Source organism: Balaenoptera borealis (assembly GCF_965194805.1).
Source record: "Balaenoptera borealis genome assembly, chromosome: 13".
NCBI classification, from domain to species: Eukaryota; Metazoa; Chordata; class Mammalia; order Artiodactyla; family Balaenopteridae; genus Balaenoptera; species Balaenoptera borealis.
In genome coordinates, this window is record NC_138870.1 from 18,819,392 (window position 1) to 18,834,642 (window position 15,251).

Below are 15,251 nucleotides of genomic sequence, written 5' to 3' on the forward strand. Positions count from 1 at the left end.
TTCTAAGAAACTATAAGAAACATTAGGGGGAGGTTGAGGGATATGAAGGGAAGGCAGAATAGTACTTTGGAGAAAAAATAAATATTAACTAAATATTTAAAAAATTAAATTTTTTAAAAATTAAAATGCTATTTAAAAAATTAAATATTAACTAAATATCATGAAATGAGCTGAAAACATAAATTTCACGTAAGAAAGTTGGGAAACATTATAAAAGGAGAGACAAAGGTTAGGAATAAAATATAGGAGGCCAAGTAGGGTGGAGAGCTGATAGGGAAAGATCAGAAGAGGAACTTAACTCTCTTGACTGGCCCTCCTGGGGCATTTAAGGCTTGTCCATCCCCCGAGCTCTCAGGGCTCGGCCATCAGCAAGAGGGGACAGGTCATCCTCCAGGGAGACCACGGGCAACCAGACAGTCTCAGTCCCCATTAAGAGTCACACTGAAATGATTGTACCTTCAGGCTGTACTGTTAGTGTGGTGGTTTTAAGACGCACCCTAACCTATCCGAGTTTCAGTTTCTTTACTTATAAGAGGAAAAATACCTACTCTTGTCATTGTTGTAATGTTTATAAAGCACAGCTTAATCTCTGGTAGCATTTGTTATCAGTTTCACTGTATTGCCCTGAGTAAGGGTTATTGAGCTTACCAGACTCCTTTCCTCCCCAAATCTCTCTCTCCCTGTCTTACAGACAGTCTGTTTCAAATGAAGATGCTCGGTTGAGTCAAAATGTACTCAGGTTAGTATACTTTCACCTGTTCTGATAGATTTGCTTGGGATAAAAACAAAACTTCATGGCATTTGCCTCTCGTTGTGTTTACTTTTATTTGGGTGGAAGAGTAGATGATGTACGTGGAAACACTGTGGTCGCAGAGTTACAATCATTGGAATATCTGCTTCGATTTATGCACATTTGGTAGGTTTTTTAAGAATATGGCTGACATTGTTTAAAGAGGCTTCATTACTGGGAAGTTGTTTACAGTGGACACATGTATCTTGCCTTTGCTTTACAAATATTATTCTTTTTTCTGATTATGCATTTCTCCATGAAAACAAATTTGAATAAGAAGTATATGAAGATAGAAGATATTCTTTAAAATTAGAAGTAACTTCTTTTTTTTTTTTTTTTTGGCTCTGTTGGGTCTTCGTTGCTGCACACAGGCTTTCTCTAGTTGCGGTGAGCGGGGGCTACTCTTCCTTGTGGTGCCTGGGCTTCTCATTGCAGTGGCTTCTCTTGTTGTGGAGCACAGGCTCTAGGCGCACGGGCTTCAGTAGTTGTAACACGTGGGCTCAGTAGTTGTGGTGCACTGGCTTAGCTGCTCCACGGCATGTGGGATCTTCCCGGACCAGGGATCGAACCCGTGTCCCCTGCAATGGCAGGCAGATTCTTAACCTCTGCACCACCAGGGAAGTCCCAGAAGTAACTTAAAATAATAATGTGGGGACTTTAAAAATGGCTTGAGGTAAATATTCTTCAGTGTTTTATATCATAGTTTATTTTTAATTTTCCTATATAATCTTTTGCAAAAATTATAGATAAAATAATTAAAATAAAATTATTAAGGCAGTTTTTCTTTCTCTAGACATCAATATTTAAAGTAAAAAGACTCAAACCAGATTCAAAATAGAATAAGACATTGCCTAGCATAATTACAGCTGACATACTGATTCAGATTTCTTTCATTACTGAAAGATAATAATTTTTATGAGCCAGATACTGTGGTAACACCTATAAACTTATTATCTTGTTTCATCTTCATCACACTATATGAGATGAATATTATTATCCCTGTATTAAATGAGGAAACCAAAGCTCAGAGAGCATCAGCAATTTTCAAAGGTCACATAGCTTGAAAGCGACACAGCAAGAATCCAAGTCCAGGTTTGTGTACCTCCGAGCCCCTGCCCTTAACCATTGAACTTACCTTGCATTGTTTTTGTTTAATATTCATTGGTAGCATGTTGTAGTTCAAATGCGTTGGGATAACTCCTCTCACAGTACATTTTTAGCTCTTCAAATTTAGAAATGTCTCCCAATTCAATAGAGGTGTTAGGGTAAAATTCTAGCATTGGGAATGTTCTCAATGATTTTTGCAATCCAGTGAGTGTCTTCATAAGAAAATAAAATGAAATGCATTTTATAATTAAGTGATACTTGAAATGAATATAGAAAATTAGTATGAGGTTATAAAAGCAATGAATGCATTAATTTTATTATAAATAGGGATCACCTCTTGACACCAACTGAAACCTGTTGAAACCTTTGAGATGTTAATTCACTTTACAGGAGGAATCACATTTTAAAGAGCGTGAAGAGTTATGAAAATTGTATATGCTGTTTCCTCAGCTTGAAATACTCTTCTATGTTACCACTCACTTCTAGTACCTTCTCTAATTCACAAACACACAGATCTTTTCATTCACGATTCCTACTGGTCCTGCAAGCTCATGCATCTTGCTGTATTAAAAACTGTCTTCTGAGTCCCCACTCCCCTCTCATAATTGCTCTCTCTTTCTGTCCCTCGGAAGCAGCACACACCAGAATAGAGTTGCCACTGCTTGCATTCATGTCTGTCTCCCTATTTCCCCCTTGAATATAGACACAGAATCTTATTTTTGTTTGTATGCAAATACAGAGTAGTTGTGCAAACAAAGCATTTGAACAATGAACGAATGCCATATTCAAATGTCATGGAGATGCAAACCTACTACCGTGAAGTCTGGAAGAAATACCACTTTATGTTTACCTAAAGCAAGTGAAGATATGCTCCAGTGCTGTAGACTACAGTAAACTGGAGCAAAGAGGTAGAAGTTTGGGTGCGGAGGGTGTTTCCCTAATTTGAAAGCAATGCCCATAAAGGGTTTAAATGAGGTCTAGTTTCCATTTATCTCATTGTAATTCCAATTAGATACAATATCAACAAATTTACAATTGACTAAATATTTAAACAGTGCTCTCGTTAACACTATATGTTTTAAATTTAAGACAATTTTAGATTATAATGTTAATAAGTCTTAAATATGTATAATTATAATAGTCATATAAATGTGACTCGTATAGTAGTGATATCTGCATTATTTTAATTAAACATACTGATTTATTCTGATGAAGAAGAGAGAATACACAGCTTTGTGTTGCTGAAAGGGACCTCCTGGCAACTAGTGGAAGATGTCAATTTATAGGCACCAATACGTCCAGTGGAAGCCTTAAATATGGTTGTTTGTATATGGTATAAATTAGCCACCTGTTCTTATCAGCCCAGAAGAAAACAATTTTTTATTTATAAATCAATCATTAACTACAAATTGAACAAAAACTATTCATTTATCACTATGCCTGGCTCAAAGTATGAAGGGAATTCATAATGTTATAGATATTATGCTTATTATATATATTAACATCTGTATGCCTTCATGAATAAAATAGAAACGAAATTTCTAATTTCTCCAGTTGAATTTTCTCAAAGCACATCTTTTGGCTTTCTAAGGTCAAGCTTTTTCATTAAAATAAGCATTTAAGGTACTCTAATTTCCTGTGGAAAAATTCTGAAAAATAAATGTTTGATAAAATTTACTATTATATGTATTATTATTATTGTATTTCTACATTATAAAATACATTAAAATAAACTTTACTAGATTTTAGATAGGAAACCAGAAACACATCATCTTCTCTTGCCTCAGAAGAATCCAGGGAATTTAAAAGTTCTTCTGAAGACTTAGTAGAAAAGAGGATTCCCTTGAATTTATGAAGAACACTCGATTGGCTCTTGGATGACATGTTTCATCAAATCAATCAAAAAGTATTTACTAAACACTAACTTTAAACAAGGCACAGAGCAAGTGTTGTCCTTGATTTTAATCCTAGCTCACTGGCAATGTAATCACTGAGCTGACATTCCAATCAGAGGAACATATATATACCTTTTGCAATTCTTCACAACAGTAATTTTTAAATGATAACTGAGCCAAAGCCTACTGTGAAAATGATGTTATCTGAATTTTGCTGACAGCACATGTTACAAAATATTCCCTCCAACTTGACTCAGATAGTTTACATACACAGCTATCAAGTTATCAGAGTGTAATCATTATATTAAGGGACTAAGGTTCCTTAAATCCTTTGTCCTAAATACGGAGTGACTTTTAGTGGCTATAATGGATTATATCATTGTGGAAGTGACTGGAAAAACTGAGCTTCTTCTGGTTAATATTAACACACAGTAGAGGAAGCAGCTAGTATTGCATTTCAGGAAGAAAAGAGGAATGGAGTAAGAAAATATAAATTTTTCTAGGAATTGGCAGATAAATCTGTGACTAAACATAAACCCCACAGGAAATACTTTAAATAAAAAGTACAAAAGATAACATGGGAATCAGGAAACCCAAGCAAAAAAAAAAAAAACAAATCTTGAGCTTTGATGTACACAGGAAGTTTTTTGGTTGAACTAATAAACTCTTGTTTGAGTCATTCTTAGCTTCTGTCACCAATATTGTTATATTCTGGATTGAATTAGATATGGCAATGAAGTGCCCAGTTACTTCAATGAACCACATTTGAATCTTTTTTGTTTGCTCGTCTAAACATTAAAAAGAAATGTACACCAACAAGGAAATAATCAGCATTTTAGTTGAGCACAAAAAAGTAGAGGTCAATTGTCGAAGAACTAATTGAAGACGATACAAATGGTGGTAGCAGAAATAAAATTTTAAACGATTATACACCAAAAAACCCCTCAAAGAATCTACAATTAAAATGAATATGTAAATTGATCATGGTTGCTGGATTATGAGGGCAATACATGGAAGTAAATTGTATTTATGTATTCTAGCAACAACCAATTGAAAATTAAAATTTGAAAAACAATACTATTTATAAAAATATGAAAAAATTAAATCTCTAGAAATAAATCTAATAAAATATGTGAAAGACACTGAAAACTACAAAGCATGAATGAGATGGGTTAAAGAAGACCTAAGTAAATAAAGAACAATATCATGTCCATGGACTGGATGACTCAATATTATTAAAATGTCAAGGGACTTCCATGGCAGCCCAGTGGTTAAAGCTCTGTGCTTCCAATACAAGGGGCACCAAACAGTTCAATCCCTGGCCAGGGAACTAAGATCCCACATGCCGTGGGATGAAGCCAAATAAAAACCCCCAAAAAACCAAAAAATAATCAAACAAAAAAATAAAATTTCAAAATTCTCCTTATTGGTCTATGAAGTCCATTTAGTTAGGTCAAAATCCTAACAGGCGTGTGTATGTGTGTTTATGTCTGTGTGTGTATGCATGTGTATAAATTGACAAGCATTTGTATGGAAGTGCAAAGGTCCCAGAATGGTCTCTTAAAGAAGAACAAAGCTATAAGACTTAGATGATCGGATTTCAAGATTTACCATAAAACAGCACTAATTAAGATACTGTGGTCTGAGCCCAATGCTGCACATGTAGATCAATGGAACAAAGTAAAGAGTAAAGAAAAAGATCCACACATAAATGTTCACTTGATTCATGACAAAGGTGCAATTCAGTAAGGGGAAAAAAAACATGGTCTTTTTTAGTGAATGGTGCTTATTCAATGGGATCCATATTGGGCAAAAGAACGAATCTTAGCTCTTATTATACACAAAGAAAAATTCAAGATGGATCATAGAATTAAACTAAAAAAAAAGTTTCTAGAAGAAAATGTAGGAGAATATCTTCATGATCTTTGGGAAGGCAAAGATTTCTTAAATATGATTCACAAAAGAACTATCCATTAAAGAAAAAAATTATACCGTGACTTCATTAAATTAAGAACCTTTGTTGATTAAAAGTCGCCATTAAGTGAGTAAAAAAGGCAAGCCACAGACGGGAAGAAAGTGTTGTGATACATATATTCAACACTGTACTCAGTTTTAGACACTTTAAAGAACTCCTACTAATCAATTTTTTAAAAAATCAAACAACTCAACAACAAAACAAAGAGCAAAAGACCTGAATAAGCCTTTGAAAAATTTTCAACATCATTAGTTGTTGAGGAAATGCTAATTAAAATGAACCTCGTGGGACTTCCCTGGTGGTCCAATGGTTAAGAATCCGCCTTCCAACGCAGGGGACATGGGTTCAATCCCTAGTCGGGGAACTAAGATCCCACATGCTGTGGGGCAAACTAAGCCCAGGCACCGCAACTACTGAGCCCGTGCACTCTAGAGCCCGCACACCACAGCTAGAGAGAAGCCCGCACGCTGCAATAAAAGATGCTGCATGCTGCAGTGAAGATCCTGTGTGCCAAAACTAAGACTCAACGCAGCCAAATAAATAAATAAATAAATAAGTAAATAAATAAATAAATAAACATTTTTTAAAAAAATGAACCTCGTAAGGGGATCCACTTCCAGAATGTTGGCATGAGGAGCTCTGTGGATCCACTCCCTGAAAAAACAACCATGAATGGTGACAGTTATTTTTAAAATAAAATAAATAGGGACTTCCCTGGCGGTCCAGTGGTTAAGGCTCCGAGCTTCCAATGCAGGGGGCGTCAGTTCGATCCCCGGTCCGGTAACTAAGACCCCACATGCCATGCAATGTGGCCAAAAAATAAATAAATAAATAAATAAATATTTAAAATCTCTAGAAATTGTCCTAAAAGCACACAGCAAATGAAGAAAGAGTTATTCAAGAAAAATGCACTGAATATTTATAAGAACAGCCAGACTCTATCGCACTTGAGCAACAATTGGTTCCCTACCTCCATTGCCCCTGCCAGCTAAGCATCAAAGCTCCACTCCAAGAAATTATGGTCAAGAAGATGGGGCTTCTTCTTCCCCTGGCTTCCGGGCAATAATCTGAAAAAAATAAAATCCCTAAAAATACCTCCCCAGTACTTCCCTGGGAGGAGCAAGCCACCAACATTTCTCATCCCTTCCCACTCTGTCTAAATTCCAGGTGACTGCAGGCAAGAGGTTTAGGGCTTCCTTCCTCCATCCAGTTCCCACTCATAGGGTGGAGGCCCTACTGCTGGTGTGTCAGGCTGAAAACACTGGGGACCTGATTGCCTTTGGCCCAGCTTGCTTATAGGTCAGAGGTTCCATATCAGGAGAGGAAAGCCAAGAAGACCAGGGGCTTTCATCATTTACCAAATCCCTGCACAAAAAAAAGGTGTGTCACTCCAAGAGAAATGGACCACTGTCCTCACACCCAACTCCACAGTAAATGGTTCAGAGATTTTTTTTCCCCAGAGCATGAAGCTGAGCATAAGAACAAAGAGCTCTGAAGCTCTTCCTAAAGAAACTGACTTTATTTAGAAAAGAATGAGGGGGAATTCAAGGATAAAAATGCTCTAGAAAACAATGGAGATTTTTGTAGTAAGCAATTAGCTCCACGAAAGCAATAAAATAAATTGTACACTAACTTGTTTATCATAGAGAACCGTGGAAAGAGGTTAAAAAAAAAAAAATCTCCTGGGATAGAAAAACTACCTCCACAAGTGGCCCAAATTTAATTGGGTTAGACTGTGGATCAATTTATATACTGAGGCATTGCTGAAAACAATAGAGCAATCAGCCAGCAGTTATTGGAGTCAAATAGCTGGGTGTGATGCCAACAGAGGTAGACAGCTGAACAGAAAGATCAAGGAAAGAGAGAGTCAAAAAGAGCCCTGCTAAAACCATTGTCATCCCAGAGTGACTGTGTACATGCCCAAGGATGCACCCTCTGAGGAGTGACATCATAGAAGGTTTGAACAACACTATATACCAACTAGACTTAATGCACATCTATACAACACTTTACCCAATAACAGCAGAATACACATTCTTCTCAAGTACACCTGGAACATTCTTCAGTATAGACCATATGCTATGCTATACAACAAGTATTGTTGTAAAATAAATTTTTAAATTTTCAAGTATTAAATTCATACATAAATTTTCAAGTATTAAAATCATACAAAGTATGTTCTCTGACCACAGTGGTATTAAATTAAAAATCAGTAATAGTAGGAAAGCTGGAAAATTAACACATATTGGAAATTAAACAACACACTCCTAAATAAGCAATGGAGCAAAGAAAGTTGGGTCAAAAAAGAAATTAAAAGAACATTAGAAAATAATTTTTTTAAATACCAAATTTATGGGACTCAGTTAAGGCAGTGCTTACAGGGAAATTTATTGCTATAAATTCATATTGATAAAAGAAATAAGATCTCAAATCAGTAGTCTAAACTTCTACCTTAAGGTGCTAAATAAAAGAAGGCAAACTAAACCTAAAAGAAGCAGAAGGAAAAAATTGTAAAGATTAGAGTGAAAATTAATGAAATAGAGAATAACAAAAAAATGCAGAAAATCAATAAAAACAAAACTTGCATCTTTTAGCTGAACTGATGGGGGGAGGGGTGGGCAATGGCAGGAACAGAACATTACAACTGACTTTAAAGGAATACAAAGGATTCTAGGGAAATACTATGAAATTGTTTTCAATCAAATTAGTTAACTTAGATAAAATGGACCAATTCCTAGACAGACATAAACTACCAAAACTGACTCAAGAAGAAATAGAAAATCTGAGTAGACTATAAGTTTATAGATTGAATTTGTTTTCAAAAATTTTCTACCAATAAAATTCCAGATGGCTGCAGTAATAAACTCTACCAAACATTTAAAGAAGACTTAACACCAATTCTTCACAAACTCTTCCAAAGAATAGAAGAGGAGGGAATACTTCCCAACTATTCTATGAGACCAGTATCACCCTGATACCAAAATCAGATAAAGATCACAAGAAAACTACATACCAATGCCCCTTAGTAAAAGTTCTCAATGGAATATTATCAAATCAAATCCAGCAAAAGAATTGTGCACTGTGACAAAATTCTTGGTAGCTATCCCAAGAATGCAAAATTGATTTAACAACTGAAAATCAATTAGCTTAATACCCCATTTAAATAGAATAAAAACAAAAACTACACGATCCTCTCAACAGATGCAGAGATACATTTGACAAAATCCAACATCCCTTTATGATAAAAAAAGAAAAAAAAAAAACCTAGGAATAGAAGGGAACTTAATCTGGCAAAGGTCATCTACAAGAAAATGAGCAGCTAACATCATGTATAGTAGTGAAAGACTTAATGCTTTCCCACAGAAACAAGAAAAAGATGTCTGCTCTTATCACTTCTATTCAATATTGTACTGAGGTTTTTGCCAGGGCAATTAGGCAAGAAAATTGAAAAAAACAAAAAAACAAAAAAAAAACTTTCCAGATGGAAAGGAAAGAAATAAAACTATCTCTATTTAGAGATGGCATGATCCTGTATCTAGAAAATCCTAAGGATGTGAGAGCCAATGCAATCTGGAAATACTGATCATGTCCTAAGATTCTCGAGTGTTGCTAGTGAGTCTGTGTCCAAGGACTATAGATTAAGTATAAATATTGAACATATTTATACATTTAATATAGATGAATATTAAAATAGCCCTGCTGGTTTCAGCTTAGAGAGGCAGTTCATCAGCTGAGTGGGAATAGATCTCTTCAGAGTTTTGGTAATTGGGTTCTAAGAATGAAATCCCAGGGAAAACTACAGTGATTAGATATCATTAGAGCTATGCAAAGTTTTCCTTATTGTAATGACAACAAAGCAGAGTTTTCAAGTGGTCTTTTACATTTGGCGGTAGACTGGGTAAATGACTATTGAAGAAAATCTAGATGGTAGAACAGTTTGTAATTCTGATGGTTTTTTGTTGTTTTCTCTCTGGACTGATGGGATATATCTGAGACCAGAATTTCTTTGTGCACTTGAGTTTAGATTTCAGTTTTATATTTGTTGGGACTATTATGCTTTGAAAATATGAAGAATTTGGGAACCTAGTTATACACAGAGGGCAAATTTTTAATTACTTAGAGAAATATTTTTAAAGAAAGCTAACATAGGAAAAATCTATTTTTAATTTTATAATGCATCCTACATGTTTAAAAACACAGAATATGCTTGAAAGAAAAACAACCCTTTTCTTTTCTAAATACAAGTAATATGTGTTTATCAGAGATATTAAAAAATGCTAAAAAAAAAAACCCAGAAAATTATCTCATAATTTTATCATCCAAAGGTAACAGCTAGAAGTTGATATACACCTTTGAGACTTTTTTCCCTATGGATATTTGTAATATGTGTGTGTTTACAAAAATGTTACCATTCTTTTTTGCAACTTGTTTGACAAAACTATAAATATAATTATATCACTATAAATATGGAAATACAAGTAACACACTATAAATATGGTAAGCACAATCTTTAGTGGAGCCTTAGTATTCTGTTGTATTTAATTAACGTATTTAATCAATTCTCACTGTAGAAACTTTGTTTCTAATTTTTTGTCATAATAAATTAAAAAAATCTGAATAGACATTTCACCAAAGATATACAGATGAATAATAACTACGTGAAAATTTGCTCAACATCATTAACCATCAGTGAAATACAAATCAAAACTACAGTAAGATGACTACACACCACCAGGATGGCTATAATAAACAAGGCAGATAATAACAAATGTTGACAATTTTGGAGAGCATGAAACCCTCAGACACTGCTGGCGGGAATATAAAATGCTACAAAGCTTCGGGCAACAGTCTGGCAGTTTCTTAAAATGGTAAACACAGAGTTATCATATAATGCAACAATTCCACTCCTAACTACATACCCCCAAATGAAAACATGTCCAAACAAAAATTTGTAAACAAATGTTCACAGCAGCATTATTCACAGTAGCCATAAAGTGAAAACTACTCAGATGTCCATCAACTAATGAATATATATATATATATGAATATAAACATGTGTGTATAGAGATAGATGTATACATGCACATATATGTATGATGTTGTATATCTGTATGTATTAGTTTCCTGTTGCTGCTGTAACACTGTAAACTTAGTGTCTTAAAGCAACACAAGTTTATTATATTTTAATTCTGGAGGTCAGAGGTCCTAAAATGATGTTCGCAAGGCTGTACTCCTTTTCGGGGCTGTGGGGAGGAATTCCATTTCCTTGTCTTTCCAACTTCTAAAGACTTCCCTTGTTCCTTAGCTCATGGCCTTGCATCTCAAACCTTTTCGCCCTCTGCTTCTATAGTCACATCACTTACTCTCTAACTTTGACCCTGTAGCCTCCCTCTTACAATGTCCCTGTGATTCTAGCGGGTGCACCCGGATACTTCAGGATAATTTCCTCATCTCAAGATCCATAACTTAATTATTTCTTCAAACTCTCTTGTGCCACATAAGGCAACATATGCATAGGTTCTGGGGATTAGGATATGGACATGTTTTGGGGGCCATTATTCCATCTATCACACTATAAAATTGAATATTATTCAGCAATGAAAGGGAATTAAATACTGACACATGCTTCACCGTGGGTAAATGTTGAAAACATGTTAACTGAAAGAAAGCATTTGCAAAAGACTACATATTTTATGATTCCATTTATATGAAATGCCCAGAACATGCAAATCTACAAAGACAAAAGTAGGTTAGTGGTTGCCTTCAGCTGGAGAAGCTGGAGGGAAATGGGGCGTGACTACTAATACATATGGGATTTCTTTTTTTGAAATGATAAAAATGTTCCAAATTTGACTGTGATATGCTTGCACAACTCTGTGAATGTACTATAAACCACTGAATTGTGCACTTTAAATGGGTGGATTCTGGGGTATGTGATTTTATATAAATAAATCTGTCATATTACGAAAAACAACTAGGACTATACATCCCCTAGAATCTCTTGCCAGCAAAATATAAGAATCCTAGTTGATTCATATCCTTGCCAGCATGTGATATTGTCACACTTTATTGGCAGGAGTATATAAATTGGCTACAAACATATTGGAAAAGTGTTTGGTAGTATTCTATTTGCCTATTTCTGGTAACAAACCACTATGAATTGTAATGAGTTAAAAGCAACAATTTGTTCTTTACTAGTTTTGTTGGTTGACCATGTTCAGCTGGGTAGTTCTTGCTTCAGGCCTCTGGTGTAGTCGCTGTCAGATGGTAGTAAGCACTGGATTTTTCTGAAGACTTAACGGGGCTTGACATAGAAGACAGCTTGCTCGCATGGCTGGCAGTTGATTCTGGCTGTTTGCTGTAGTTTAGCTGGGGCTCTCTATCAGAGTGCTTATATGTGCTTTTCGATGTGGTTCAGGCTTTTTACAGCATGGCAGCTGGATTATAAGAGAGAGCATTCCAAGAATGAGTGTTCCAAGAGACCAAAGCAGAAACTACAAGGCTTCTTATGACAGACTCTTGGGGGTCACGTGGCATCACTTCAACTACATTCTATGAGCTACATAGGGCCAGCCCAGATTCAGTGGGGAGAGAACTACACAGAACTTGAATACTGGGAAGTGTAGTTCACGGGGGCCGTCATGGGAAACTGGTTCTTACCGTCTTCCTCTAACCTCCATGATTCATTTCCCATCTAGCAACAAAATGCTCTCACAACCTTCCTAAGACCTCCAAATCCTCACTCTATTAAGTCATCAGGGTGAGGCTTGAAGTCTGTGATCTCATTACCTAAATCAGGTCTAAATATAAATGGAGCTCCTTGGGGACAGCTCCCTCTACTGAAGGTCCTCGGGTGCAGCTCCTAGAGCATGATTCTCTTAATCTGAAGACCCGTGAATTAAAGAGACAGGTTATCTTCTGATACACACCCAGTGTACAATGCTAAGACAGGGAGAAGATAACTGTAGGAGACATTTCTATGTGAAAAGGAGAAGAATAGGAAGCACATAAGTGTTAGCGAGCTAGAGAAATTTTGTTGTGTCCAATCTTCCTCCTCCCTATAAGTGATTCTCTGAAGTTCTAGGCTCTGCCTTCTGGGCTCTCGGTTCTGCACTCTGAGTCATCTTTCCTCCCTAAGAAATAGCACTCTTCACAGCTGAGCATATTTCTCAGACTGACTCGTGCCTGTAGAAGGTCAGGGGTTATAAGGGCTCTTTTACTTTTGAACTGTCTCTGTCCCTGAAGTCTGAGTAGGTGGTTGTTTTTGTTTGGTTTTGATTTTTTTTTTTTGCCAACGTAATGCTCTTAAAAAATGGTGTAAGCTTTCTGTGATTATTATTGTTGCTCCGTCTATGTGACAAAAAGCCACACCCGCAAATATCTCCGGGATAGGCCCCATTCTTCTTTGGAATGAGGAACAGGGTGCTTTGAGATGATGTCTTTGAGATTCTTAGAAGCCTTTTTGTCTAGCAGATAAGAGAGTCATGCCCTTAAGATTCTTAAAAGCGTATTGTCTACCTATGAGGTCTATGGGGCACATACACATTTTATCTTCCTGAGGTATCAAGAAAAGATCTTACAACTAAGTCCTTGACTTCATCTTTACCCTGAGACCGTGTTTTGTTCGTAGTGCCAAGGATGTGATCTTGTTGTGAGGTCATTTCTTACTGCGAGAACCTTTTGATAGCTAGAAACATTGTCATGGATCTTATTTCATACATTCTAGTAAAAAACTGGACTGTTTCTTCTTTAATTCAACTTTCTCTTCTTATGCTTTTATTACAGGCACTAGAAGAACCCAGTTATCGCTTTCAACGTTCTGCCTGAAAGTCTCCTGAGCAAAGTCACAAGTTTGTTAAGACTCAGGGGATAGTGTTGCTAATTGTTCTGCCATAATCCTCTCTCATCCAGACTCCAATAATAACTTCCTCACGGTCCTTCAAAAGTTTGGTAACAGTTTCCTCATGCCCTGTCAAGCTTCTTCTCACTAGCTAGTCCCAAAATCAATGTTACATGTTTTAGGTTTTTGTTACAAAAACACCTCATATGCAAGTATCAATCTCTGTTTCCTTATATATTTGCTGAATAACAAACAATTCCCCAAATGTAGCATTTTAAAGTAACAGTATATTATCTCTCATGGTTTTATGATTTTTCTGGGCTCAGCTGGGCAATTTTGATCTGGAGTCTTTCACAGCAGCTGGGACTAGAGTTATGTGAAGACTGAGCTGGTCATCCAAGATGGCTCCCTTACATGGATAAGAATTGATGCTGGCTGTTGGCTGGGAACTAGTCTCGGGCTGTCTACCAGATAAATTTTCATCCTCTCCCCCTTTGCCTTCCTGCCTACTCTTGCCTCTCTTTTTTTTTTCTTCTCTCCCTTTCTTTCTCTCTTTCCTTCCTTCTCCTGCCTCTCTTTTCTTTCTCTCTCTCCTTCTTCTTTTAAATTTAATTTTATTTATTTATTTTTTATACAGCAGATTCTTATTAGTTATCCATTTTATCCACATCAGTGTATACATGTCAATCCCAATCTCCCAATTCATCCCACCACCACCCCCCACCCCTCACCCCCGCTTTCCCCCCTTGGTGTCCATATATTTATTCTCTACATCTGTGTCTCTATTTCTGCCTTGCAAACCAGTTCATCTGTACCATTTTTCTAGATTCCATATATATGTGTTAATATACAATATTTGTTTTTCTCTTTCTGACTTACTTCACTCTGTATGACAGTCTCTACGTCCATCCACGTCGCTACAAATGACCCAATTTCGTTCCTTTTTATAGCTGAGTAATATTCCATTGTATATATGTGCCACATCTTCTTTATCCATTTGTCTGTTGATGGGCATTTAGGTTGCTTCCGTGACCTGGCTATTGTAAATAGTGCTGCAATGAACATTGGGGTTCATGTGTCTTTTTGAATTATGGTTTTCTCTGGGTATATACTCAGTAGTGGGATTGCTGGGTTTGCCTTCCTTTCATTTCTTTCTTTCTTCCTCCTTCCCTCCCTCCCTCCTTCCTTCCTTTCTCTTCCTTTCCTTTCTTTCTTTCCTTCTTTCTTCTCTTTCTTTCTTTCTTTCCTTCCTTCCTTCCTTTTCTCCCTTCCACCTTCTTTCCTTTCTTTCTCTTTCTTGATACTTTGAGACTTTAGTCTTTGCAGTGAGGAAACTTGGGAGGAGAGAAGCCTCATCCTGGTGTCTTGATCAGATGTTGACAATTTGTCAGCAGGTGTGTTTCTGGCCCACAGGAGCAGAGCATACTGCATCTCCCACCACTGGTAGGTTTATGCCACATGGGGTCCCTAAAGCTTGGTTTGAGCCCTAAGGCTGTAAAACCATGAATAAGTGATGGATAGTTACAATCCATCAGCCAGCAGCCAGAAAGAAGAATAACAAACAGAACTCCCAGACTTGGAAGAATTTCATTGATTAGAATTGCTGGTAGAGGTAAGTGACAACTTAAATTTAGAAAATAAATA

The 15,251-nt window shown here is 36.3% G+C and overlaps 1 protein-coding gene and 1 long non-coding RNA gene across 2 annotated transcripts in view; one reads left to right on the forward strand and one right to left on the reverse strand.

Moving 5' to 3' along the window:
- The window catches only part of LOC309609909 (sulfotransferase 6B1-like), a 50,752-nt gene extending 44,436 nt beyond the window's left edge, over positions 1-6,316 (reverse strand). The window contains 4 exon segments of the mRNA XM_082352038.1: positions 1,926-1,989; positions 1,991-2,058; positions 2,060-2,109; positions 3,637-6,316. Of these exon segments, the coding sequence (XP_082208164.1) occupies positions 1,926-1,989; positions 1,991-2,058; positions 2,060-2,109; positions 3,637-3,781 (327 nt within the window). The 5' untranslated portion in view covers positions 3,782-6,316.
- LOC309609923 overlaps positions 1-15,251 on the forward strand; it is a 477,943-nt gene that overhangs the window by 462,347 nt on the left and 345 nt on the right. The gene's annotated exons all lie outside the window — the stretch shown is intronic.